The following is a 27994-nucleotide window of genomic DNA, read 5'->3' on the forward strand; positions in this document are numbered from 1 at the left end:
CTCAAACAAACAGCTGCTGCGAGAAAATGACGAGTTGTATTGAACATATTTTTAAATTTGGAATAGGAGAATGTTTTGGTGGGTATAAGTGTGCATTTTGATGTTTGTACAATGATTCCTGTTGACAATATGACACGTTAAAGAAGCTTTCAGTTTTAAGAGTAAAGTCAAAGCACAAACTTAAAGAGTTAATTAGTGTCTGCGTTAATTTAAAAAATTACAATGAAAAATGATGGTTATTGTATATTTTTGTCTTTCTCCAGCTTCATGCTGACACTGAACCGCTGTTTCCCCATCTTCATGGTCCTGGCCTGGGTCTACTCCGCGTCCATGATCGTGAAGAGCATCGTTCTGGAGAAGGAGCTCCGCTTGAAGGAGACTTTGAAGACCATGGGGGTCACCAGCGGTGTCCTTTGGTCCACTTGGTTCATTGACAGCTTCTTCATGATGGGCATCAGCACGGCCCTCCTAACAGCCATCATCATGGTGAGAAATTTACAAAACTCTGTTCTTTATCCAACATTTTTCAGTCAGGTCATCTGGACAGTTTCTTTTTTTGTGCTGAAACGTTTTGCCTTCGATCCGGAAGGCTTCATCTGTTCTTTATCACCTCTCCTCATTTATACACTGATAAATTATTCATTACTTCACCAGAAACACCTAGTCTTTGTTTCTGTCCACCATTGTTCAAGCTAGATAAACTGTGAACGTCAATAAATAGCCTGTGTTGCAGTAAATCATTCCTCTTTTTCATTGAAATTGTACTGATATTAATAGCTAACTTAGTGGAAACTTTCTCTGTAAATGATTAAGGGAAGAAAATGTGGATACCATGACATCATGAGAACGACTGCAGAGTTCTGTAGGACTTGCAGGAACAGGCTTGTCAGTGATTAACAGAAATCAGTAACAGTACCTCTGAGACATCAGGCCCTGTAGCACGGTGGGCTCATTCGACTACTTGTGGGCATTTTGTGCAAAACAACATTTTTCATGAAAATACCCACAGTTTGTGAACAAAAATACAAATACAGTAAAGTTGTGCTCTTTACTCAAAAGCATTAGATACAGTGCAAATAACAAACGTGAATTAATTTTTAAATCAGGTTGACTCCAAAATTTAATGAGTTGTAGAGTTATATAATTCTTGCACTTACAAAACATTATCACTCTATTTTCGCATTTGCAATAAAGAGATTAGTGGTGGTGTAAAACTTTTGCACAGACCTTTACATGGAGATAAAAGAAAATTGAATTGCTTAACATTTAATAATAATAAATAAAATGTATTATTTTTGTCTCCAGGGAGGAAGGGTTCTGAACTACAGCAACCCTGTCATTCTGTTCCTGTTTCTGCTCACCTTCACTACAGCTACCATCATGCAATGCTTCCTCCTGAGCGTGTTCTTCAACCAGGCTAACTTAGCGGCAGCCTGCAGCGGCATCGTCTATTTCAGCCTCTACCTGCCCCACATCTTCTGTTTCGCTTGGCAGGACAGCATCACCAAAGACACCAAGATCTTAGTGGTGGGTGGCTACACTTATTCAATGTTTTGAACAAATCTGCTTACAGTATTCTTCGTCCTATAAGTCACTTTTTTTTCCATAATTTGCATGCCCTACGACTTATATGCCAAAGCGACGTATTTATGGATTTCATTCCCATATTTATAAACCAATTTTTGGCTGAGTTACGACCGTTTTCATTCATTCTGACGAAAAATATTGAACACTACCATTTTCAGTCACTAGATGGCACTCGAGCAGTATCGACTTATAGGGCGTTGTGAACTGTACGGCGAAAAATATGGTAATTTTATAAGAAAAGCATTATTATTCATCCCTTATTTTGAATAGGATGAGTAAATTAAGAGATAGCTATTGAGAACTTGGTATTTTTCTTGTCAGAATATGAGTGTTATGCTAAAAACTCCTCCCCAAAATCATTATCCATTTCCTGAATATCTTTACTGTAAACATATGTGCTGCAAGACTGCTGCACAACCAACCTTAGCAAATACAAAAATATCTTTAACACATCCCGTTTTATAAAACTTGAGCTCTAATATGGTGTGGTAGTAGCTGAGCATCATCGCTAAAGCGTACTCAGAGTACTAATGGGTCAACTAAGATCTTAATACATTATCTTGAAAAGTGGCAGAGGATATACATTCCTTCAATAAAGATTAGTTTCATTTTAAGTTGTTTTTTCCCTTCCTTCCTCACTCAGAGCCTGCTGTCCCAAGTGGCGTTTGGCTTCGGTACAGAGTATCTATCCCGCTACGAGGAGCAAGGCATGGGTCTGCAGTGGGACAACATCCAGACCAGCCCCCTGGAGGGAGACGAGTTCTCCTTCCTCACCTCCATCTGCATGATGTGTCTGGACACGGCGCTATACGCTGTCCTAGCCTGGTACCTGGACAATGTCTTCCCTGGTCAGTGCACTGGGGAGAAATCAAGATGTTACTTTATGAAAACACAACATTTAAAATATGCTAATGTATTTTCTTCAATTGCTTGTCATCCTAGGACAGTATGGAATTGGTCGTCCGTTTTATTTTCCCTTCCTGCCCTGTTATTGGCTCAACAGCATCACTCCATCTTCAGGTACAAAAAAAATGTACTTTTGTTCAAACTATGTGTTGGATGTTCAGGAGTCCATGTGCTTAAATGTAATTAATACATTGTGCATTTGATAGGAGATATAGCAGGTTTTAAAAAGACAAACGCTGAACTCAGATACAATGTGAGTCATTGAGAGTTTAGGTGTGCACTCTGGATTCTGGAGGATTTCAGAGAAAACCATCCATTCTGTAGCAGTGAGGCAGACACTGGGTGGAAGAAGACAAAAATGCCTACGTTTTATGTATAAACTGTATAAGAAATGCACAGATTGTACAAGTAAAATATTGTTTGAAAGCTTTAGACAGCTCTATTTAATATGAAGAGTCACACTTTGGTTAATTAAAAAAACAGTTATAAAACTTCAGCGTGGTCAAAAACGATGACAAAAATAGAAAAATAATCCCCAAACATTAAAAATGGGGAATCACTTTTAACAAGACTGCTAAACATTTGTCACCTGGCAAAATGTTTGCCCCATTTCTAACAGGCAATGACAAGATGGAGTTGAAGAAAAAAGGCTTTGATAACCTGGTGAACAAGGAACAAGGAGAGCTTCAGAACAAAGCAGAGGGGGAAAACCAGACCCAACCCAAAACAGAGGAGGACATCCTCAAGTCATCTTCATGTGAGCACCAGGATCGGACGCTTGGGAAGGAGAACCAGACTGAGCCTGAGGAGAACCCGGAGGACCATGGTATAATGAGTTTGTTCACAATTTCCCCACATGACACTTAGAATAGATGAACAAATCATAACTTATTTTACATACAAGTACGGTAAATATTAGTACAAGCAATGGGCTGATCCCAGGATTCAGTTCTGTGGAAACTCATCATCCTTGTGTGTATTTGCACTTGGCGGTTTATGTGAATTGCCTGTCTCTCAACTTCATGCCTAGTTTGTTAATCAATGGAACCTTTGTTGACATTCCAGTAGCCCAATTGTTCCTTTCTCATCACATTTAGGAAACAAAATGTATTTCTGCTTCATCCTCTTGGAACTTCATGTCTAAACGTATTCAGAGTGATTCAGATGGACTATTAACAAAAAGTGTTTTCACTTTCAACAGAACAGTCATTATTTGAGGCAGAGCCAACAGATCTGGTGAAGGGAGTTTGTATCCAAAATCTGGTCAAAGTGTTCGGAGGTTCCTCCAGACCAGCTGTTGATAGTCTCAGCATAAACTTCTATGAGAGCCAGATTACTTCATTTCTTGGCCACAATGGAGCTGGAAAAACCACCACTATGTATGTGTGTTAGATGGATGCCATGTTTACAAGGGTACACATATATGCTGAACACCTTAAGGTCTATCTTCTCGTTCTCTCAGGTCCATCTTGACAGGAATGTATCCTCCCACCACTGGGACAGCCACCATTTATGGCAAGGACATCCGCACGAACATGGATGACATTCGTACTTCTCTGGGAATGTGCCCTCAACATAACATCCTTTTTCAGTAGTATGAACCTTTTAATACATTTAATCTAAGCACACTCACTGACAAAAAAAAGATAAATACTAAAGAGGAATTGTGTAATTTGGATGTAGTTTGGTCTACACACAGACCAACAATGAGTATATTAATTTTATTTGTGAGAAGCTGAGACTACAAGACAGAGAGGACGTCTCATAGACCCACTAGACAACATTATCAGATGTTAAAGGGGTCTGATAGTGGTCATTGAGGATTTGCTGAGGTTGGGTGGTCGTAACAATGGAAAGGTCCAAAAGCAAAACCTCAGTCTTGTCTGTATTCAAAAGCAGAAAATTTAGGGTCATCCAGGTTTTTATGTCTTTAAGACATGCTTGTAGTCTAAGTAACTGATTGGATTCATTCGGTTTCATAGACAAATATAACTGTGTATCATCAGCATAACAATGAAAATTCATCCCATACTGTGTAATAACATTACCTAATGCAAGCATATATAAGTTAAAGAGTATTGGTCCAAGCACTGAACCCCAAGGAACTCCATGACTAACTTTCGTGTATGAAGAAGATTCATTATTTGCATTTACAATTTGGAATCTATCAGATAAATATGATTCGAACCATTTTAGAATGGTTCATGTAATCCCAACATCATATTAAAGCCTCTGTAACAGAATATTGTGATCAACTGTATCAAATGTAGCACTGAGGTCTAACAGGACCAGTGTAGACACAAGTCCATTGTCTGAGGCCATGAGAATATCTTGGTAACTTTCACAAGTGCTGTTTCTGTGCTACGATGAGCTCTAAACCCTGATGGAAACTCCTCAAACAGATTAGTTCTTTGTAGATGTTCACGCAACTGACCTACAACTATTTTCTCTAGAATTTTTTTAGATGAAAGTTAGATTAGATACAGGTTTAAAATTGGCCAGGATTTCTGAGTCGGTATTTTATTGCTTGAATAAAGGTTTAATTACAGCTGTTTTTAAGATAAGACAAGATAAGATAAGATAAGATTGATCCTGCAGGAAATTATTGAACAAGCACTGAAGTAGGTAACCATTCATTAGAGATAAATTAAGCAGATACAAAATGTGGATATTAATTAAGGGAAATATCTATTTAAACAGTCTGGTTGGGATGGGATCTAGCAGTCATGTTGATGGCTTGGATGAAGCTATTATTTTTGACAATTCAGAGATCTCGACAGGACGAAACCGGTCCAAACATAAATCCGGTTCTCATGACATTTTTAAAGTTGCCTCAACTGATAGGGAACCAGAGGCAATAGTAGGAAGGATGGTTTGAGTTTTCTCCCTAACTGAAATTATTTTATTTATAAAGAATCTCATGAACTCATCACTACTTATAGTTGTTGGGATACATGGTTAAACAGAGATGGGATTGTTCATTAAACTAGATATGGTGCTGAAAAGGAACCTGGGGTTATTTTTATTCAGAGTCAGAGTCAGAGATTCTTTATTGTCATTCGCACCTCATGTGGTACATGTGGTGGAGCGAAATTATGTACACAGGGTCCCAGTTACATCCAACAATAAAATGTATAAGAAAAACAGTAATAACATCTAAGATATGAACTAAGAAAAACATCAACTAATTCTCACTAATTAAAGATGAATAATATAAAGTTCTAGCTTTATGGAGAGCTTTTTTATAAGCTAGCTGGCTATCTCTCCAAGATAACTAAAATTCTTCAATGTTAGTGTGGTTCTGGATACTGTCGTCATTGTGAGAACCTTGTGTTTCTTCTCAGTATGACTGTGGCAGAGCATATTCTCTTCTACTCGCTGATGAAAGGCCGTTTGATCACCGAGGCCGAGGAAGAGGTAGAGAACATGGTACAGGATCTGGGTCTTCCCCACAAGAGGGCTGAACTGATCCAGAACCTCTCAGGTCTATTAGGAAACATGTTTACATACAAATGAACATGTACTGTTCAAATCAAACCCTTAAACACACCAATCCATGCACTTTGGGCACTTTTTGTGTTGTAATCCAGGGGGCATGCAGAGGAAGTTGTCAGTCGCCCTAGCTTTTGTTGGTGGAGCCAAGGTGGTGATCCTGGATGAGCCCACTTCTGGAGTGGACCCTTACTCCAGACGATCGATTTGGGACCTGCTGCTCAAATATCGTACAGGTATTCTGCAGAAAGCCTTCAAATTACATAAAAACCGTAGATTGGTATACAGCAGATTTACTTCACATTCATCAGTTTTTGTTGAACTACAGCTGAGACAAACACCGCTTTAAGTGTCCCCTCATGTCTGGTTTTAAAGGACGCACAGTGATCATGTCCACCCACCACATGGATGAGGCAGACCTGCTGAGTGATCGGGTAGCTATCATCTCCCAGGGTCGTCTTCACTGTTGTGGTTCCCCCATCTTCCTCAAGAACTGTTTCGGCACCGGCTTCTACCTCACTCTTGTGCGCCAAATGAATCTCAACCTTCTCAAGGTAAGAAGGTTAAAGTGAAATTTTCTGTATGCTTCTGTGACTGTTGTTTTGGAGCCAGATACTTAAAAGACATATTTTCCTGGAAGAAACAAGTACAATTTATATATATAAAAAGTTTATGTTCTTTGTGAAAAAGGATGACAAAAAACTGAGAGGAAGATGATTTTTGCAAAAACAAGAGGATAGATGTGGTCAGAAGTTTCCATGCACCCAACCTGGCCACAAATGTCACCATAATTTGGGGCTTTTTAGAATTTATTTGAACCATTTTTTGCCAATCGTGTAAGGTTTATACAACATACAGCTTCAGTTATATAAAAAAAAAATAGAATTGCACGCACAAGTGGAGTTGATCTGATCCACGCAGGCTCCAATGTATCCATACACCTCCACAAATATTAGGTTATTTGTCCCTGAGTGAATGTCTCCTGGATCTCAGGGTTTTGTATCCATCAAAAAGCTTCTGGTAGAATTCTGGCTGATATTTGACAACCCTTCTTCGCAAAATTGGTAGAGTTCATTTATATTGGTTGGTATGGACTCAACTTTAAGGCAGAGTTCACCAATTTTCATTTGAGTTGAGGTTGGGGCTTTTTGAGAACCATTCTAGAAGCTTAATGCAAGCCAGATGTATCCAATTAGAAACCAGTTTTGAATTGAGATCATTTAAACACCCAACTGTGTCCAAGTGTTAACCATCCAGCTGTTGGTTTGAGGGGAAATTGAAGAATTTGAATATGGTCCTTCTTCATTATATCCACTTTTTGCCACAGTATGACACCATCACCTTTGACAGATTGTCAGTTTGACCGTTAGCACAGTGTTCTTGGGTTTAAAAGCCTCACCTTTTCTCCTTCAAACATCCTACTTGTCATTGTGTCCAACATTGTCTAATCTGACCATCAAACTTTCCTCCAGAGGACATTTGGCTCGTCGATGTAGACAGCTGCAGGTTTTGATCCTGCATGGAATAAAATAATCTACAATAAATTTAAACGTGTCCTTCCAATTTTTTTATTTTTACCCTGGAACAAGAGCTGTTAAAAAAAAAACAACTAACAAAAGCCACCAAACCTTATAACATTCTTGCCCACAATGAGTGAATGGAAACTCTTACCACAGCTGTAGTTGTAGATGCATCTATGTTGAACAAACTCTTTTGAGAAGAAGTCTTTCGGATGAAAACTCTTTTTATGTTTTGGAATTTTTTTGAGCATTAGTTTGTGGTATTATCCTTCCTACAGGCCAGCTGTGACTGCACACAAAATTGCTCCTGTAAATGCTCCAAGTGTTCAAGACTTAAATCCAAGCTGGAGGAAAGTCAGGCCCCAGACAGACAGCTGGATGGTAAGATCATCCTCACTCCCATTACTGTAGGTGCTGGTGTGATCTGCCAACTTTATTGTCAGTCTCCCTGAACCTGTTTTAGGTTGGACATAACTTTAATGCTCAGCACTGCCTTTGCAGTGGATTGTAGTTGGTTGACTTTCTGTACTTGCTATTGACACACCTGTAAACGTGAGGACATCAAATCCAAACCCAGTTGTGTTTTGCCTTTATATCTCAACTGGACCCCTCTTTTCAGGTAATGTGGAAAGCATCACAGCCCTGGTTCATCATCACGTTCCTCAGGCCCGTCTTATTGAGGCCATCGGCCAGGAACTCACCTTTCTGCTGCCGAATCAGAACTTCCAGCCCAGAGCCTATGCCAGCCTCTTCAGGGAACTGGAGGAAACTCTTGTGGACATCGGCCTCAGCAGCTTTGGTGTGTCAGACACATCGCTGGAGGAGGTGTGGAAACCATGAATGAAAGAAGTGGATTATTACAGTATAATCACCAGTAATTATATTTAAGATCCCAAGACAGAAATGAAAAGGAAATAAATATAACTTAGCTTGAATGACAATTGAGTAATGAAATAAACAGGAGAGGAGGCTCAGACTGGTCCGAACCTCTGATTCAGGAGTGGTAGTTTGGATTTCCTCCAGGTCGTTGAACAGTGATTAGATTCTCACCCTTGCAGAGTTGTTAAGTGGTCATATCCAGTTCACATGTGCTTTATAGATGCATATGTATTCTGTGATTAGGTGGGGCCAGTGTCTCTTTTAAGGGCTTTCTGGTCCTTGTACAACCAAAATAAGAGCTGTGTCTTCAGTCGCTGCACATAGTCAAGTTTTTCCCAGTATGGCTGTCCCTTTATCCTGTTTATGGTGTTCATCAGAAGTCCTGGAGAGAAAGGTGTCTGTTTTTGTAACCCCAAGAACTTTGTGCAGATAATATAGTTCTAATGGTGTTTTTAGCCCATAATGGTGGTTCACAACCAGGATGAGAAGAATGGTTCTCAATTAGAAAAGGGTGGAGAGCTCCCTTTGGGTTGTGCCTTAGTCTGTGCCTCAAGCGAAGAAGTTCAAGTAGCTCAGAGTCTTGTTAATGAGTGATGGCAGGATCAACAGATCAGGGGCTCACCTGCAGTAATGAGTGTGTTGCCCCGGTCTATTGTGGTGAATAATTTGAAAAGGCTTGATTCACTGGTCTGTCTAGTTGTGTTCCAAACCTCACGAGGTATGGTTCATGACTGAAAGCGCAAGATTTTGGATACAAGTGGCTGAAATGAGCTTCCTCTGTAGATCCCAAAAAAAGTTGAAAACAAAACAACTGGACTTTATTTGTAACTGAAGATGCTTTGCTTCTCATCCGAGGAGCTTTCTCAATAAAAAAAAAAAAAAAAAGGAGTGTGGGATTCAAGTTATAAAGCTTTGGTGTTCTGTAAGCTTGCGTAATGCAGATTGACACACACAGTGACCTCTCACTCTTCACAATAGAGGATCGTTAGGGTCTTTGTTAGTTCCACCCACAGAGGGGCCACTCTGGTCACATGGTTGGAATTCCTGATAGGTGTGAAACTATAGGTTGGTCGGGCTCATCCTTAAAAATAAGGTGAGGAGCTCCACCATCCAGAACTTGAAGTATAGCAGCTGATTCTCTACATCCAAAGGAATCAGCTGTGGTGGTTCAAGCATCTGATTAAGATGCCTGCTGGAGTACTGGATGTACATCCAAATAGGCAGAAACCCTGGGCCAGTACCACAACTCACTGGAGGCATTGTATACCTTCTCTGACCTGAGAAGAATTTGGGATCCCCTGGGAGGAGTTGGAAAGTGTCACTGGGAAGCCTAGGTTTCCCTCCAGGACCTGTAACCTCTTCAACCTGACCTCAGATAGGCGGAAGAAAATAATGGATGGATGAAAAAAAAAGTCAATTTTGATAAAAATGAATTAAAAAAAGACCAGAAAAGGAAGAAGTGGGTAACAATAATGGATTTGGTTGTGTTGATTAAGAAGTTGCGTAAGATTAGTGTGTTCCAACTAAAAGTTGCCATTTGGATCCCAAACATCTTCTTGGTGTTGAAGGCTTCTTGGCAAGACTAAATCTAATTTTCCCCCTACATGTTCATGGGTTTAGCTTACAGTATATAAAGTGCAATTATGAATAAGTAAAGAACTTAGTAGACACTAAAACAAGTTTAAAATGCTCTGTATGAATGTAGATAATTATCATTTATGTATTTTAAAGTATTTCCAAATTCTCTTGGGTCCGGATAACGTCTGTTTTCTTGTAGATTTTTCTGAAGGTCACTGCAGATGGGAATACAACCAGCAGGAAGTGTAAACAAGGTAAAAGTTGAGGGTGTGTAGAACTCATACCTTTGTTTTGTGTTTGAATGGGTCGTAGCTCCTTCGTTGTTTTTCTGTCTGTGCTGTTGTGTGTTAATATTTTTTTTGCATCCATGTTTTTAACTCTCAGATAAGAAACCTTTGCAGCAGATCTCTCGAGCTAGTCTCTGTGGATTCAACAGGGTGGCTGTTGATGTGGAAGCACAACAAGGTGACAGAGGCTTTCAGTTCACAGCTCTAGAGAACTGCTGCTAATGTTGGACAAACGCAGTGTGGCAGTTTTCATTGCCTGCCACGATAAAAGGCAGGTGGCCAGTGTATTCATTTGTCTCTCTCTTAGCAAAATATCTCATGAGCCAGTGGATGATTTTAAAGAAATTCTTAAAAAGAGAGCCACTGCTCCTCCACATCGAAGGGAGCCAGCTGAGGTGTCAAACTTTTGGTAGTGACTGAAAGAACAAAATTGTAAACACAAGCGATGGAAATCAGTTTTCTCTGCGGGGTAGCCGGACTCTCTTAAGAGACAGTGTAAGAAATTCAGTTCTCCATGAGAGCCTCAGAATAGAGCCGCTGCTCCTCCACATCCAGAGGAGCCAGTTGAGGTGGTTCAGTCATCTGGTAAGGGTGCCCTGGACGCCTCCCTAGGAAGGTTTTCTGGGCATGTCCGACTGGGAGGAGACCCTGGGGAAGACTCAGGACACCTGGCCTGAGAATGCCTTGGATTCTCTAAGATGAGCTGAAAAGACAGCAGATAAAGAGATGTCTAATTCTCTGCTTCAGCTGCTGCCCCACAGCAGTCCTGAACAAGCAGTAGATGACGGATGGATGGATGGAAAAAAGTAATCTACAACTAGAGAGGTGGGCCTGTGATCCGAAGATCGCCGGTTCACGCCCCAGCCCTGACAACATCAAAATTGTGGGTGGGGTAGGTGAAGCACCCACACTTGCCCCCACCCTCATTCGCCCCACTCTGGGCCCATGAGCAAGGCCCTTAACCCCCCATCTGTTCCCTAAACAGGTCTCTCTTGAAAATGAGTTCTTGTGGCTCAATGAGACTACCTGGAAAAATAAAGGGTAAATGGAAAAAAAAAAGAAAACCCAGCAAAGTTAAGTCAGGTCCTCTGGATGGTTTCTTTTTGTTGAGCATGAGACCACATAACTAGTTAGCATTCCAGCTTCTCATTCGTTATTGGAATTAATCTGACAAATCGCTGCACCAACTAAGAACGACCATGCACCACCACCCACAGAATGAAGAAAGAGCTATCAATCTGTTAATCCTTTCCATGTCCGGGCCGGGTGAGGTTTCTCTTGTTGAGTCAAATTAAGCCACAGCCTCCACTCCTGGTGGTGCCCTTACGTTAGTTGGTGGAGCGATTTGTCTGGTTAATTCCGATAAAGAATGAGACTCCAGCATGCTAACTAATTACGCTGCCTTGTGCTCAATAAAAAGGAACCGTCCAGAAGACCTGGCTTTGTTGGATTTTTTTTTTACCTGGAATGAACTTTGATAATCTACAGCTAATTAAAGTTTGGTGTCAGCCAATTTCAAGATGGTAGACACAGCTTGTTGACCTTAGCAGGCACAGAATGGCTTTAGTTGGACAAGTTTTATAGATATCGAGCTCAAATTTGGTATGTAGTAGCTGAGACTCATCCCCAACACTTACTCTGAGCGCTAACTGGCGCTGGAACGCTCACTGATCGTAGGTGGACAATATGCGTTTTCATTTTGTTAAGTTTTACACAAAGTTTCAGTAGGAGAATATAGAAAGAACAATACCGGTATTACCTCACAAAAATAAACTAGCATTCTTTAAGAAAGGAGAGTTAGCATCAAATAACATCGCACAATAAAGCCTGAAAGAAATGCATGTCGCCCACTGTCTTATATACCAATGTTTTAAACAAATGTCTCACATGGTCTGCTAGTGCTCAGAGTATGTGTTGGGAGGGACTTTCAGCTACTACCACAACCAATTTTAGCCCAATATTTGTAGAATGGGTTGACTTATAGCCATGTCTGTGTTGCTATTGTTACTTAGATGAGAGTTTTAATAACATCTGTCCAGTAGTTCAGGAAATATTTTGCTACAGAGAGACAAAAAACACATTTCTATGAGCGCCTGCTAAACATGGCAGTGGGCAGTAAATATAAAAAACCTCATAGAACAACTTCATATATTTATTAGCCTTCTAGCCCCTCCTCTAAACAAGCTGTTAGCCCATGCTGCTGCTTTTATGACCATCTGATTTATTAGACCCAGCTTTCAGTGGCAACAGCTTCACGTAAAGATTAGGACAGTTACAGCACTGATGGCGAAGACGTTCTGGTGGCAGATACTGGAAGTCTATGTGCCTCAGGCAGCCGGCTGGTTTCTTTATTTCATTTACCACCACTGGTGCAAGCTGCTCGATGCTAACCAGACATCAGTTCTCCTTCCAGAGTCCAATGGTCAGGGTCTGAGCGAGACCCCAGAAGGCAGCGCGGGACGGGGATCCTACCAGGTCCGAGGCCCATTCCTGACTATCAAACAGTTCTTTGCTCTGCTGATCAAGAGGTGGCACCACGCCTCACGCTCCTGGAAAGACTTTGTTGCCCAGGTTACTTCTCTAATTTCTTTATTAACTAAACTGCTGGTAGTTTTGGACCATGTTGGTCAACAATAATACGCTTGAGATTTTTCAGGCTTGTTAAATCCGAGTTGTTTCTGTGTGTTTGACAGATTGTGCTTCCAGCCAGCTTCGTCTTCCTGGCGCTGATGTTCACGTTGATAGTTCCACCTTTTGGAGAATATCCCAGTCTGACCCTCAGCCCCTGGATGTATGGGCGACAGTACACCTTCTTCAGGTATTACACTTTAAATAAGGACTCTAACACTGATCAGACAACATACACGTGGAAAATGAACCAAACTTTTTTTGTCTACTGCAGCAACGAGCGTCCCACTGACCCTGACACGAGATATTTTGGTGAAGTTTTGTTGGACAGGCCTGGTTTTGGGACACGCTGCATGGCAGATGAACCTCTTGAGTAAATGTCTTTCACAATTTATGGCCTCTCTAAATTTGGTGCAGGGATAGTTTTGTTTGACAGATTTGCCACTATGCAGGGATTTCCCGTGTAACAACATCACCACGGAGTGGGAGACGCCCCTGGTTGACCCTGCCCTGATAGAAAGACTAGAAGGTCCCGAGTGGACAGACCTGAGACCATCTCCAGAATGTCAGTGCAGCACTCCTAAAAAACTCACCGTGCTGCCTGTGTGCTCTGAGGGAGCTGGAGGCCTGCCACCTCCTCAGGTATGGAGGCTACATCGATCAGTGGTTCCCAAAATGTGGGTCAGGACTCTATTGTGGGTCAGGAAACATCAAGATAGAGTCCAAAAATGTTCTTTAGAGTTCAAATTAAATGTAAAAATGTTGCTCAAGTCATATTTCCAACAAAAAGTAACGAAGTGTGTTGAAGAAGCTGAAACTGAGATGTTAAAGTTAAAAAGATCAAAACAAAAATACAACTAACTAAATGAAAGTTAAGGTAAAATCAGCAAAACAGTAGCTAAAAGTTACATTTAGCAAAATAGTAGCTAAAAGCTAGGACCAGAAAAGTAGTTGCTAATTGCTAAGAGAAGCAAACCAGTAGGTAAAAGTTCAATCCAGCAAAACAGTAGCTTAAAGCTAAACTGTCCTGAATAGTAGCTATTAGCTAAAATGACCAAAACAGTAACTACCATGTAAAACCAACAAAAAGGTGTCTAAAGACTAAAACTAGCAGAATGGTATTGAAAAGCTAAAATCAGAAAAACAGTAGATAAAAGCTAAAACCAGTAAAAACAATAGATAAAAACACAAACTAGCAAAACAATAGCTTAAAGCTAAAATTATTAGAAAGGTAGCTAATAGTTAAAATTATCAAAACAGTGGCTAAAAGTTAAAATGAACAGAAAAGTAACTAGTAGTGAAAATGATCAAAACAGTAGCTAAAATGTAAAACAGTCAAAACTATGGCTAAAGGCAAAGGTCAACAGAACAGTAAGTTAAAGCTAAAACCAGCTCAAAGTAGTTTAAAGCCAATGCTGACAAACAGTAGCTGAAAGTTAAAACAAGCAAAATAGTAGCTAAAAGCTAATGCTAGCAAAACAGTAGTTAAAAGTTAAAACAGGTAAAACAATAGCTAAAAGCTCTAACCAGCAAAACAGTAGCTAAAATGATCAGAAAAGTAGCTAATAGCTAAAATGACCAAAACAGCATCTAAAATGTAAAACCAACAAACACTTACTAAAGGCTAAAACCAGAAAAGCAGTAGCTAAAAGCTAAAATGAGCAAAAATACACACGCACACACAAAGTGATAAAAATTAAGCTAAAAATATCTCAAAGAGTACAACTTTTTTTTTAATTACTGGGCTCTCATTTCATTATCTTATTTTTGAGGAAAATATGGAAATAAAATTCAACAATTCAATAAATATAAAAGGCATAAAAACTAAAAGTTGTAGCTGTAACGTTCTGAATGAGCTGAAGGTTTTTAATACTTGAATGGCTGAAAAAAAAATTGTTCAGATTGTTAAAGTCTAAAAAACATATGGAAGAAACTGTAAATGGAAAAACATTTCATTTGCTGACTCTGCATTTACAGCAAGCGTGGGCAACAAAAGAGTCCCTCGGACAGTCTTCATCCTGCCCTAATATCCTTAACTACAAAGAAAACTACTTTTAAATAAGTTCATGAAAGTCTGCATTTTATCAGCTAAACTTAAGGAAGACTAAATTAAACACCTTGGACAAAATCATAAATAAATCTTTAGATTAAAAAGATAATCATTTTTTTTTTAAAGTCATTTGTGTTTTGAAAATTATACTGAACTTTGAAAACCCTGAAGAACAAACAAATAACATTTTTTGCAATCTTAAGGTAAAAAATATTCTGTCACATGAGCCACTTTACAGAAGGTGTGTCTAATTCCTAAAGATTAATGGGGCAATATAGTTTTGTCAAGCACGCTAACTATGCTACAAGAAACAGTCTGAAGAAAAAAGTCTTCCAGGTCTTAAATACATTTTTCCCCAATTCTCTATGCAGTTCTTTGATGGCTTTAAATATCTTGATATGGTCCTCTGGAAACAAATGTTGACCACTCCTGCTTTAAAGTACTGTATTATAAAAAGTAGTAAGGATTCTGTGTTTTTATGATGTTATTTATTACGGTTATCAGCAAAGTTTTGTTTCTTTGATATTTGAGGTCACAAGCCTCCACTGGAGCTATTTTGTGGGTTTGGAAGCTGAAAAGTTTCAGAACTTCTGGAGGCCCGGTGTTGAACAAGTCCACGCTTCGTGCACTAAAATAAAATCTCAAATGGAAGCAGAACTTGTTCAGATGTTCCACCTGACCTGTGTGCTGCTCTTTTTTTTTTTTTTTTTTAGAGGATCCAGTCCACAGGAGACGTCCTCGTGGACCTGACTGGTAGGAACGTCTCTGACTACCTGGTGAAGACCTACCCCAGCCTCATCAGGACCAGGTACCACAGCTGTAAAAGCAAACTTTGACATTTATTTATTTTCTGTGTGTAAAATAATTTTTGTTTGTGTGTGGTGTCTCTCCAGCTTGAAAAGCAAATACTGGGTGAACGAACAAAGGTAAGCCCAAACCATCACCCCTCCACCACTGTGCTGACAGCAGTGCATTCTGGGTAAACATCTGTCTTTTGGTTTGGTTTTGTCCCAGAAGTCTTGTGGTTCCTTCAGATGAAACAGCTCAAACCTAAATCCTTCTGACATGTTTATTTTAGAGAAAAAAGGCCACGACCTTTGACTTTTAACCAGCTCACTGAGGCCTGTAGAGTCTGACTGAGCTGATTCGTCTGAGCACTGCACAGTCTGACCTTCAGGGTGAATTTACTGAGAAGATAGTGAGCTGTCATATGTTTTCCACTTTTAAATAATCTTCATCTCAGAAGAAAAAAAAGACGTGAATAATTATAAATGACCTCTGACCCTTTCCAGATTGAAAGGCAGGAGCAGTCGCTTCCCTGAGATCATTGCTGATGTCTTCCCAGCTTGGTGTTGTGTTAATAACACATACTTGTATGCTCCAGAACAACTTCTCAGATCCTGCAGAAGCAGTGAGACTGGAACCAGTTTGTTTTACTCACAGCTTTAACATTTATTTCTGTTAAGATTGTGAGAAGCCTACTCTTGAAGGACAGACTCGACTGTATGCGGTGGTGCAGTTCTCCCTCTGGTGGTTATAACTTTGCTCTGCAGTTGGAGTTATAAACCTGCAGGATCAGAGAACCCTGGAGATTCATCAGGATTGTGTGTGTGGTTCCAGGTATGGGGGTATATCAGTGGGTGGACAGCTTCCTGTTTTAGGAGTTCAGCCAGAGACCATCCTGGATGCAGCAGCTCAGCTCGGACGACTTCTTAATGTTACCGGGGTGAGGCTTTGAAACAACTTGTTTTTAAGTTTAACATTACTCTTCAGTAACATCTCTTGCAATCCACTTAATTTACTAACTTCTCAGGGCAAATACGCCAAACAAACACTTGGGGACATTGGGACATTCCTCAAGTATATGGAGACTCAAAACAGCGTCAAGGTTAGTCCTGCAGAGCTCATCTCATCCGCTGGATGAAATCTTTTGTCCTGATGATGATGAAGAAATGTTATTTGATGGTGTTCCAGGTGTGGTATAACAACAAGGGCTGGCATGCCAAGGTGGCGTTTATGAATGTTGCCAACAATGCCATTCTCCGAGCTAATTTGCCCAAAGGAGCTAATCTGGATGAATATGGCATCACTGCCATCAACCATCCTCTGAACCTCACCAAGGAGCAGCTCTCTGAGATCACCGTGTGAGCATGTTTACAGTGTAGCGTGTTGGGACTTTTTAAAGAGAAGCATTATTTTCACGTCTTTCTGTAAAACAAACTGACCCATAACTCTCTTCTTCTCCCAGTCTGACCACCTCCGTGGACGCAGTGGTGGCCATCTGTGTCATCTTTGCCATGTCCTTCGTCCCAGCCAGCTTCGTCCTCTACCTCATCCAGGAGAGGGCCACGCAGGCCAAGCACCTGCAGTTCGTCAGTGGAGTCAGTCCTCTGGTGTACTGGACGGCCAACTTCCTGTGGGACATGGTACCGTGACCATGTTTGGACAGTGCTGGTTTAATGTATGACGGGTAAACAAAAAAAAAAATAATTTTCTGGTTCTTCCTCCAGGTGAATTACTCCATCAGTGCAGCCATGGTGGTGAAAACCTTCATGTTCTTTGAGAAGAGATGTTACACCTCACCAACCAACTTGCATCCACTTATCGCCCTGCTTATGCTTTATGGGTGAGTAATAATAATTAAAGATGAATATTCACCAATGAGGTAACTTAACTATATTTTTGTGTTGTTTTCTGTCCTAGCTGGTCTGTGACCCCCATGATGTACCCCATGTCCTATGTCTTCAGTGTCCCCAGCACCGCCTACGTCTCTCTGTCTTGTATAAACCTGTTTATTGGCATCAACAGCAGCGCCATCACCTTCATCCTGGACCTCTTTGAGAGCACCACAGTACGTGCGGGGTGGAATCGTTACCTACTTATTCATATTCTATCCCTTCTTCTCTTTTGTCAAAGTTTGATGTTTTCTTATCTAGGCTCTGTACAGGTTCAACCAGATGTTAAAGACGGCGCTGCTCATCTTTCCTCATTACTGCCTGGGCAGGGGGCTCATCGACATGGCCATGAACCAGGCTGTGACGGATGTCTATGCTCGCTTTGGTAATCATGAAATAATCCAGTTTCTAACGTGCATCTTAACTCAACAAACGCTGAGTCGTTGCTCGTGCCAGATGGAAGCCAAAGCATGTGTTTTGTTGCCCCAAGGTGAAGATTACAGCCCCAACCCCTTAAGCTGGGACTTCATTGGGAAGAACTTGTTCTGTATGGCAGCTGAGGGGTTTGTCTATTTTATCCTCAACATACTTTTTCAGTACCGCTTCTTCCTCGATCACTGGCAAGTACAACTAATATCACTATATAAGATTTAACGTCACTTTCACATAAACTGAAGGTTGACTGGGTAAAAATTTTACTTTTTTTTTAGGATTCCAGATGGACCAAAGCCGCACATTTTGGACGAGGATAAAGATGTGGCTGAGGAAAGAGAGAGAATCCACAAGAGCGAACAAACAAAGGACATTTTACGTATAAAAGGCCTGTCTAAGGTAAGACGGTGGTCTTTATGGTAAATGGACTGTACTTATATAACACCTTTCTATCTTGTCAAGATACTAAAAGTGCTTACACTACAATCTGTGCCCGCATTTATTTTAAAATGTTGCACTTGTCCGGACTTTTTAGGCATTCTTTGAGATATTTTTAGCAATAACATTTTTGGGGGCTCATCCGGGATCATGACGACAGTGCAGAAAATGATTCTTTGCTGTTTCTCACATCTAAGAAGAAGAAACTCTTTAATCCTTTATAAGAATTTATGGTAAATGGTAAATGGACTGTACTTATATAGCACCTTTCTGTCTTATCAAGATACTCAAAGCTCTTTACAACACGGTACAACACACATCTGAGGCAATGAGGGGTTCAGTGTCTTGCCCAGGGACTCTGCATGTGACTGCTGGTGGAATCAAACCCCCAACTCTTGCATTGGAGGACAACTGTTCTAACCACTCAGCCACAGCCGCCCCTTTATGTCAATGTAGCTTGAATAGTAGACAAATAAAAACAAACCAAACATATTTCAGTTAAATTTTTATCTTACCAGACATACAGGGGGACAGCGATCCCTGCAGTGGACCAAATCTGTGTCGGAGTATCGCCTGGAGAGGTCAGTCCAATTTCTGATGCACGGGTTTTTGGAAGTTGTTCAGCAGAGATCGACCTTTGATTTAAATGTTTTTATTGTTCTGATCTGCAGTGTTTTGGTCTCGTTGGGGTAAACGGAGCAGGGAAGACCACAACATTTAAGATGCTGACTGGAGACATAGATGTGACTTCAGGAGAAGCATCGGTCTCCGGTTACAGGTTCATAACTTCAACTTTACCCAGCTACATTGATCTCAATTTAAAGATTAATAACATTTAATTTGAATACTAAATCTTATGTATAATATTTTGTCAACAACACATAAACTACCATAAACTCAAAACCTCTGGGATCAAATTTTTAGTTCTTTATTAATACATGCCTAATGAGTCATATCCCTTCAGATGGGCGTGGTTATTGGTCAAATATGTCTGACAGAATATTTTTCATGTTTCATTATGTTATCCTTGCAGCATTTTGACTCAAATCCTGGACGTTCATCAGAACATGGGCTACTGCCCACAGTTTGACGCCATCGATGAGCTGCTGACGGGTAGAGAACATCTGCACCTCTACGCCCGCCTCCGGGGGGTTCCAGAATCTGAGATTAGCAGGGTGAGGAGGAGCTCTCATTATTAATAAACAGATGCTAAGAGTGATGCATTATCTAACTGAAGACTGGCCATTTGTCTGAAAAGATCTGTACCATAGTGTTGCAGAGAAAAATGAAACCTTGATGTTTTTGCTCTGGCTCTTGGGGTGTCGGTCCATTCAGGATGCGTAAAATACTAGGATCTGTTTATTGTTTTCTGAAGACCTTTTGCTACAGAAGGGTCTGTTTCTGTTACAAAATGTTTTCAATGACTCAAAAAACCTTATGGTTGGACCAGCACTTTATTCCTCAATAGACCCCTCTTCACCTTGGCGGGTAACCTTGCGATAGTGTAACAAATATTAGGCAAAATACTGATGGTCTTTGTAGGGTCTGGGCGAGGTCTTATGGTATATATTAGGAAGACAGCTGGCTTCCCATTAATAGAGCAGGTAGTTTATGGAGGGTTTTGAGCGTACACAAAACTTTTGGTTTATCATTCTGGTGGTAGAGCGTTGGTGTCTTGGATGGAAAGTGGGGGAGCAAGGTGACGGTGAATCTATGTGCACCAGCATCGCTTGGTGGTCGAGACAAAACTGTCCTCTTGCCTAGACTATGACAGTGATCATTACAAAGCTTAAATGTGATAGCCATGACGTTACCATTATGGTTGTGTAGCATGATTTTCTTACTAGCATGGGGATGCATCTCAACATCCTCTAAGAGAGTCTTGCCAGAGTGGGGGCCAGGATATGGTGTGATTGTGGGCTTGCGGTGTATTATCGTCATGTGAAGGTGCAGCATGGTGAGGGCACAAGGGAGCATCTTGAGTAGGTGGAAAATAGCAGGAAAAAAGCATAGCAGTCTGCCTTCAGGCAGTCTCCAGTTACCTGAAGGAGGTTTTCCAGACTTGCCACAAATCACCTATGTTTTAATGGATTGGGTAGAAAACCGTACCAGAGCTGCAGACTCTGTCCTTTTCAGCCTCCTAGATCTGGCACTTCTGGGACGATGTACATGTACAGACCGGCACTGAATCTAAAAGTATAACAAAAGACACATCTTTCCCCCAACTGTAGGTAGCAGATTGGGCCATCCAGAAACTGGGCTTGTCAGAGTACGCAGGTCGAAGTGCTGGGACCTACAGTGGGGGTAACAGGAGGAAACTCTCCACCGCCATTGCTATGATTGGCTGTCCTGCTCTGGTGCTGCTGGTGAGGCTGAAACCTTTGATCCTGCTGGGATTCAAGGTTTTTGTTCATCATACGAACATCTTAAATCAGACCAAATTAGTGTCAGTGTTTGCCTTTGTACTTCAGGATGAGCCTACGACAGGTATGGACCCACTCTCCAGACGCTTTCTGTGGAAGTCCATCATGAGTGTAATTCAGGATAATCGAGCAGTGGTCCTTACCTCACACAGGTAAACCGTGTTCCGTTTAAATAAACTTCTTTTTGGCTTAGAGATGTAAAGATTAAAGTTAAAGTTTGATGATTTTTGTAGATCTTACCACAAAATGTTCAACTTTGTCTGATGTTCTGTTTAAACCTTCCAAACATTTTCGCAAACCACGTTTTTACTCTCGCACGCCTCACACTTCTTATATAGTTTGACTTTTTTATCACCTCTGTGGAATTTATGGTTTTCTCTCAAACTCTTATTGACTTCCATTGCCTTTCAAATATATCTCTTGAAAACTGAGCATTAAGGGTCTTTTTATTTGTTGTGTTTTCTACATAAAACACTATAGACACATAAAAATGGATATGTGTGACGACCACAGGCTAGAATTAATTTTTAGTATGTTGTAAATTGTTAATTTCAATAAATCCATTGTTTGCTGTTTTATACATCAAATCCCATATTGAGGTGTGAATTGTATCGTTGGCAGCATGTTAAGATATGAATAAACTCAATGTAGGTACGAGTGCAGCATGTAACAGTTATGACTTCCTGTTGACAGCATGGAGGAATGTGAGGCGCTGTGCACCCGCTTAGCCATCATGGTCAATGGATCCTTCAAGTGTCTGGGAACCATTCAGCATCTCAAATACAAGTTAGCCTTTCCCCCTCATGTTTAAGTTTACAAAAATCATCTAAAATACCAAGAATTGTGCTCGAAATAACCACTTTTCTGTGATGCAGGTTTGGAGACGGCTACGTACTAACCATGAAGATCGGAGCAGCCAAGTCTGGTTGCTCCCCAGACCTGAACCCCGCTGAAGCGTTCATGAAGAGCACTTTCCGCAGCTGCATCCAGAGAGAGAAACACCATAACACGCTGCAGTACAAGATCTCCTCCTCCTCCCTGGCGAGAATATTTCAGATGGTCCTGGCTAACAAGGACAAGTTGAACATCGAGGATTACTCTTTGTCTCAGACCACGCTCGATCAGGTCAACCATAAAACAATATAAAATGTTTTTTAAAGTGTTCAGAAGGGTTGACTTTGCATTTTACATTTAACTCCTTTAAGTGTTTGACACGTTAAAGTTCCACAATGGGCTGCACAATTTGCGTCCCTCTGTATTTTGTTGCCTTACAGCCGGAAGTTTACATGGATTTTAAGTTTGAGTGACGATTCTGCAAAAGTACTCCACATTAATGGACTGAAAAGGGGGGAAATCGTTTAAAATATTTCTAAAATCTTAAAATCTTAAAAGTGCTTCATGCGTATTTATTCTCCCCTTTTGCTTTAAATCTTTAATCAAAGGCTAGATAAAGCTAAAAGTAGCTAAACGCTAGCTGAAGAGCTGAAAAACAAAAACAAAGGCTAGTGCAAAGTTGCAAAAGGCTAAAAATAAAAAGGTGCAAATGGCTAGCTAAAACCTAAAGGTAAAGAAAAAGAGCTGGTAGCTGAAAGAACAATGTTTCTGAAGAAATAGAAAAGATAACGGCGTATTTTATAGGGAAATGTTTGTAAATATAGGTAAATATTTTTAAAAAGTGTAAAAGCTACAGAAAACATCCAGGTTTACCTTTTGACCTTTCACCACGATAGTGTTGCACATTTCTGTGTGACAGACGATTCGATCCGCATCTAGATCCAAAAGTTACGATTCGATTCAAAAGCGATATATTTTAAAAACAGAATGATACGATTCGATGCGATACGATACGATACAATACGATTTGACTTTCGATTATACCTTTTAACCATAGGTGACAGCAGTGGCAAGTCCTGTTGCTCTTTACTCCACTGTAGTGTTTTTTTTCAGGGGCAAAGGATCACGCTCTCTGTACCTCTTGACTTCTTCGTTGGCCTGGTCCCTCACAGATCTAGCTGGTCCAGGGCTGACATTTTCTTCTTTTTACAAGGATGTTTATCATCTGAAATAACAAACATTTACCGATGACGGAATCTTATATCTGGGCTCTAACGTATGAATCCAGTCCTGAAATTTTTCCCCTCCACTATATCGTACGGACATAAGTCTTTAGTGATAAAACGGGTTATTGATGTCATTATATCCTTAGCTAGTGATGAATTGTGGCCGAGTTGACCGTGTCATTTAGTGATAACGTTACCCATCGCCCGCTGTGTGCATGCTCCTGCTTGTTGTTATGGGGCTTGAGAAGATTGCCATACTCCTCTCTGTGTTTTCTCGTTGCATGTTGGTCAAGGTTCGTTGGGTGTACTTCAGAGATGCTTACAGATAGCGTGGCTTTTGTTGAGTTTTCCTTCCTTATCGTAAAATCCGAAAACGTTCCAAACTTTAGATTTTTGTCTGACTGATGTATTGAAAATCTTTCTCTGTGACTCGCTAGCGCTGCTACTACGTACATCCATTCTCGTCTTCAGTCTTGGTGAGCTACGGCGCACGCGTGAGAATAGCTTTGCGAGCATTCCTGGCTCTCGCGTTGTTTTAGAGACGCACTGTCAACCTATAGTCTCTTCAACCGATTCATCTCAGGATTTGTGGCTGGTTGCTATCGATTTATACGGCTGCTACAGACGCAGCCATATCGATAGCTTGTCAAACTGTATATCCGGTCGTATCGGTTTATCTTTCACAACCCTACACCACGACCAACCAAAGCAACACCCTCATTACTGAGGACAAGGCCTTGCTCTGTCCTGCCATCTCTCAAGAACAAGATGCCCAAATACTTGAACTCCTCCACCTGACGCTGAATTTTGTTTTAACAACAAAACACTTTTAACCCATTAAAAGAGACAACCCTTCAATTTCCCCTAAAATATGGCAATGAAACAGAAAGAATCCACTGCTTATGCTTCATATCAGCTTTTACCAAACCACACAATATATATATTTTTTTCTTCATCCGTCTCTGCAGGTGTTTGTGAATTTCGCCAAGCAGCAGTCGAGGGAGGACGACGTCATCGTGCTGCATCCAAAAGCTGCGGGAGCACAACGTTACATCGACACAACTCCCATCAAGTCGCAGAGGAAGTGATCTTACTTCCAAAGCAGGCGCTTCTTAAAAAACTCGTCCAAAACGGAACAATTTGACACATTGCACTTGCTTTAGTGTGGCTTTAAATAAGAGAAGTGGCGAGCGTTTGTGTGCCTGCTGTTTGATCTACGTTCTGCTCACATTTAAGGCCTTGAAAGATAGAAGGAAGGGAGATTTACAAACCTGGAAAATGCACAAAGCGTTTATTTGGGCATGCATAGATTATTTTTGTATTTTTTGCTTCAGATGCCAAGCAAAAATTAAACTAATGGCCTTTTCAAACAAAAAAGCTCAGAGAAACGTAGTTTTATCTAAATCTATTATGGGACTATTTTAGTGCAATCCAGTTGCTCATTCTGCTGCTTTAAAACTCAGAGTTCTGTACAAAAATGTCTTGTTTTGTTCATACTTTGAGCTTTATCATGTGCAACTTTAATTATTTGCCTGTATTTCTCCACTACTCGTGATACTGGAGGACACAAAGTTATTGTTCCTTACAGAAGTATCGCCTAATAAAGTTTATTTTTAATTTAAAACATGCACCTTTAGATAACCTTAAACAATAAATTAATTAAAACCTGAGCACCTGAATTTTTACCAACTTAAATGGATGTTAAGATTTTTCGAAGTGGGATTCTGTGGAACACTTTTGAATGAATAGTATCTTACCTGTTGTAGATAATTAATTGAACGACCTCAATATTCCTCTGTTTTTGTCATGATTTTAGATTAGCAAATTTTATCATCGCTTTTGAAACACACATGCAAAAAATACATAAAATTCTGGGGATTGATTGGAAATAATGTGCTATGACTTTTGGGATAACTGCACCAGTACAACGGGGCCAAAATTACCAATAAACAGCAAAATATTACCCAGAGACGTGAGTGGGATTTGGCGAAACATGCAAGAAAAAACACTTTGATAGCTCATTTGCCACAGTATTCATTCAATTTAAATGGCTACCAAAAACTTTTACTTTACATGACAAAACTGTTTATTTTTTTAAGTTAGTAATAGTTTTTAAACAAGTATGGTTTAAATAGATTTTACTACTGAATGTTCAACTTAAACCAGTATCTCAGTGGGTTGCAATTAGCCGCAAACATTTGCAAAAGAGTTTCCAAAACATCTTGAAGCGTTTGTGGAGGTCTTTGCAATGTTGCCGCTCATATTTTAAACGTCCAAAATAATTTGTGCAACAAGTCTTCTCTCAGAGTAAGCGCAGAATTGTGGAGAAATAGAAGAGTTTGTTAAATGTGGCCGCGCAGTTCGCTGGTCGCTTGGTCACAAACACTCAAAATTCATTAAGATTGAAACGGAAAATTTATCTAATTTCTCAGAAATGGAGTCACCGACTCATCTCCAACAGTTACAACGAGACAGCAGATGTCACACTCGCCTCCAAAACTTCAGCCAAATATATTTTCCATCGTACACGTCGCTCTGCCCTATAAGTCGCATCAGTCCAAATATGTCTAAAAAGGTGGAAAAATCCATAAATATGTCGCTTCGCCGTATACGTCGCATCTATTATGCGTCACCGCTGACAACCCGGAAATGTGGAACGGTGTTGTGCCAAAAATCGATGGGTTGCCAAATGACAGCTGCATGAGCATGCACAGGAGGACTTTAACAAGAATTCAACAAGATTAACACTTAAAAACAATTATTTGTTTGCTCAAAATTATAGTAAACGCGTGTTTCAGTCTAACGTTTGCTTAATAAATGCACTTTAATGGTCAAATCAGCTGAATTTCAACAATAGTTTTGCTGCTTTGGAGCTCCCGGGAGCGCAGAGGGAGGAAAAAAGGAGGAGGAACGTGGCTCGTTTCTGAGAAATTTAATAAGAAATGCACCTAAACATTTATGTGTTTGCTCGAAATTTTATATATATATATATATATATATCTCAATCACGTGTGTAATATTAAAGTTAACAGTCATGTGTCCTGTACAATGTTTTTGTACAATATTATGGACTCTACGTCCACAAACCGCGATAGAGCGAGTCCTTAGAAGTCGAGCCGTGAAGCAGCGAGGGACTACTGTGTACCATATACCTTGAGGATAATAAAAAGTATCTTCTCCTGTACCTTACTGTCCTGTCACACCAAGAATGATTATTACATGGAACACTTTAATATCATTCACAACCACAGCACATGGAGCAGAAACGTATGGAGCATGTTGAGTGCAAATAATACACATTACCTTGACACAGTCAGTCATTTTGGTGTTAGGATGAAAAAAAAAAAAAACATGCGCTGAAATATTGTTTTAACAGTAAAGCAACCCTTTTTTTTTTACCGAGGTCCAATCAACCTGTGGAGCCAGATCTTTGGAAGAGATGGTGGCCGTGGTTCCCATTCGTACTTCGTAGATTATACCAGATTTCATCAACACAGTGATTTCCCCTCTGAGAAAGCAGACAAAACCTCCAGCTCTTCACCTTAAAAACACCTATGACAAATATTAAACATCACAAATGATACTTGGTACATTCTTTTCTCCAGCTGGGATGCTGTTTATTAAGCACTCAGGATACGAGCAGTAAGTATTTATCTCTTACTGGGATCAGGCTTGAGCTGCCGTCTTGTGGGGATCTGAGTAAATCACAACTAGGATGAAGGGTTGGTCGGAGTTGGCAGCGTTTGGCTCCAGGCCCTGATATAATTGACCGCCACTCAACAACGCTGAGCCCTGCTTCTGTGACCGACACCGACGGCCTCGAGCTGCACAAAGATTTACCAACTTTCCTGACTAAAGAAAAGCTTACAGGACAGAAACCACCCGGACGGATGAAGAGGAAACAGTTTTTAACAAGACGACTGTCCCAAGAGGAGATCTTGTCGCCTCAGGATGGTTCACTCTGAGGCAGAACAGGCGGTGCTTAATTTGAACCGGATCCTGCCAGAACAGAATCTGGGAACGCTCTTATTTTGACAGGGTGCGTTCCAGTAACTGTTTGCTTGGATCCAGTAACTCTCAGGCCTAATAATAAAGTTATGAACAAATTTGACTGCCCTGAGCAAATAAAACTTATATTGGATATTGAAACTGAAATTACATAAACACTCATTTTAAACACAGCAACCACTTACGACTTCTATATCACACACGAGCTGCCTCTTCAAGCAGCATTTCCACGTCTACCCTTAAAAATATCTCCACTCCTAAAAGACGGTGAGGGGTGAGTGCTGAACGAGCTAACCAGGCAGCTATATGCAGGCAGGAGCCCACAGGCAGCAGCAATGAACAGACGGAGGAGGCCCCTGGAGGTTTCACATGTGGAGTCGGACTGTGAATTCAGAAGAGAAGAGTCGGCTCGGAACTGCCAAGTGGGGTGGGTGTAGGATGCTTGACATAAGCCGAGCGTTTACAAATGTAGGTAAACATAGATGTTTTACTCCTTAAAATACAACAAAATGCAGGAAATTGCATCTACTTTATTCAAAAAGTACACTGTACACCCGCACACTGTCTCCAGACCAACATATGGTCTCACCATTGTCTTGTAAATTTTTCCTTTGACCTTTGTTGACACCCTTTTGTCACACATCACTCCTGAAACTTTTCTCCATCCACTCCATCCTGTCTGGACTCTCTTCTTCACCTCTTTACCACACCCCCCATTTTCCTGGACAGTGGACCCCAAGTCCTTGAAGTCTTGCTCCTTTGTGATCTCTGCTCCTTGTAGCCTCACTGTTCCACCTCCTCCCTCTCATTCACACACATGTACTCTGTCTTACCATGGCTGACATTCCTCTTCTTTCAAGTGCATACCTCCACCTCTTCAAGTTCTCTTCCACCTGTTCCCTGTTCTCACCACAGATCACATCATCTGCAAACATCACAGTCCACAGGGATTCCTGTCTGACCTCATCTGTTAATCAGAGCAAACAAGAAGGGGCTCATGATTGGGGGGAGGGGGCATGTTTGATGATAAA

At 40.6% G+C, this 27994-nt stretch overlaps 1 protein-coding gene across 1 annotated transcript in view; it reads left to right on the forward strand.

The window, feature by feature from the left end:
- abca4a (ATP-binding cassette, sub-family A (ABC1), member 4a) overlaps positions 1 to 24043 on the forward strand; it is a 46661-nt gene extending 22618 nt beyond the window's left edge. The window contains exons 15-51 of the mRNA XM_037694156.1: positions 264 to 486; positions 1306 to 1527; positions 2231 to 2435; positions 2530 to 2607; positions 3113 to 3319; positions 3695 to 3872; positions 3956 to 4087; positions 5838 to 5977; positions 6084 to 6221; positions 6361 to 6539; positions 7784 to 7886; positions 8125 to 8330; positions 10162 to 10216; positions 10347 to 10427; positions 12663 to 12820; positions 12943 to 13067; positions 13152 to 13250; positions 13330 to 13519; positions 15641 to 15735; positions 15821 to 15853; positions 16548 to 16653; positions 16741 to 16815; positions 16902 to 17071; positions 17176 to 17353; positions 17438 to 17553; positions 17631 to 17778; positions 17864 to 17987; positions 18093 to 18222; positions 18313 to 18433; positions 18991 to 19053; positions 19144 to 19250; positions 19506 to 19647; positions 20704 to 20838; positions 20944 to 21047; positions 21589 to 21681; positions 21771 to 22020; positions 23924 to 24043. Coding sequence (XP_037550084.1) covers positions 264 to 486; positions 1306 to 1527; positions 2231 to 2435; positions 2530 to 2607; positions 3113 to 3319; positions 3695 to 3872; positions 3956 to 4087; positions 5838 to 5977; positions 6084 to 6221; positions 6361 to 6539; positions 7784 to 7886; positions 8125 to 8330; positions 10162 to 10216; positions 10347 to 10427; positions 12663 to 12820; positions 12943 to 13067; positions 13152 to 13250; positions 13330 to 13519; positions 15641 to 15735; positions 15821 to 15853; positions 16548 to 16653; positions 16741 to 16815; positions 16902 to 17071; positions 17176 to 17353; positions 17438 to 17553; positions 17631 to 17778; positions 17864 to 17987; positions 18093 to 18222; positions 18313 to 18433; positions 18991 to 19053; positions 19144 to 19250; positions 19506 to 19647; positions 20704 to 20838; positions 20944 to 21047; positions 21589 to 21681; positions 21771 to 22020; positions 23924 to 24043 — 5029 coding nt within the window. The remainder of the gene's footprint in view (positions 1 to 263; positions 487 to 1305; positions 1528 to 2230; positions 2436 to 2529; positions 2608 to 3112; positions 3320 to 3694; positions 3873 to 3955; positions 4088 to 5837; positions 5978 to 6083; positions 6222 to 6360; positions 6540 to 7783; positions 7887 to 8124; positions 8331 to 10161; positions 10217 to 10346; positions 10428 to 12662; positions 12821 to 12942; positions 13068 to 13151; positions 13251 to 13329; positions 13520 to 15640; positions 15736 to 15820; positions 15854 to 16547; positions 16654 to 16740; positions 16816 to 16901; positions 17072 to 17175; positions 17354 to 17437; positions 17554 to 17630; positions 17779 to 17863; positions 17988 to 18092; positions 18223 to 18312; positions 18434 to 18990; positions 19054 to 19143; positions 19251 to 19505; positions 19648 to 20703; positions 20839 to 20943; positions 21048 to 21588; positions 21682 to 21770; positions 22021 to 23923) is intronic.
- Positions 24044 to 27994: the final 3951 nt, after the last annotated feature.

Source organism: Nematolebias whitei, chromosome 20, assembly GCF_014905685.2.
Source record: "Nematolebias whitei isolate Nwh7 chromosome 20, NemWhi1, whole genome shotgun sequence".
Lineage (NCBI taxonomy): Eukaryota > Metazoa > Chordata > Actinopteri > Cyprinodontiformes > Rivulidae > Nematolebias > Nematolebias whitei.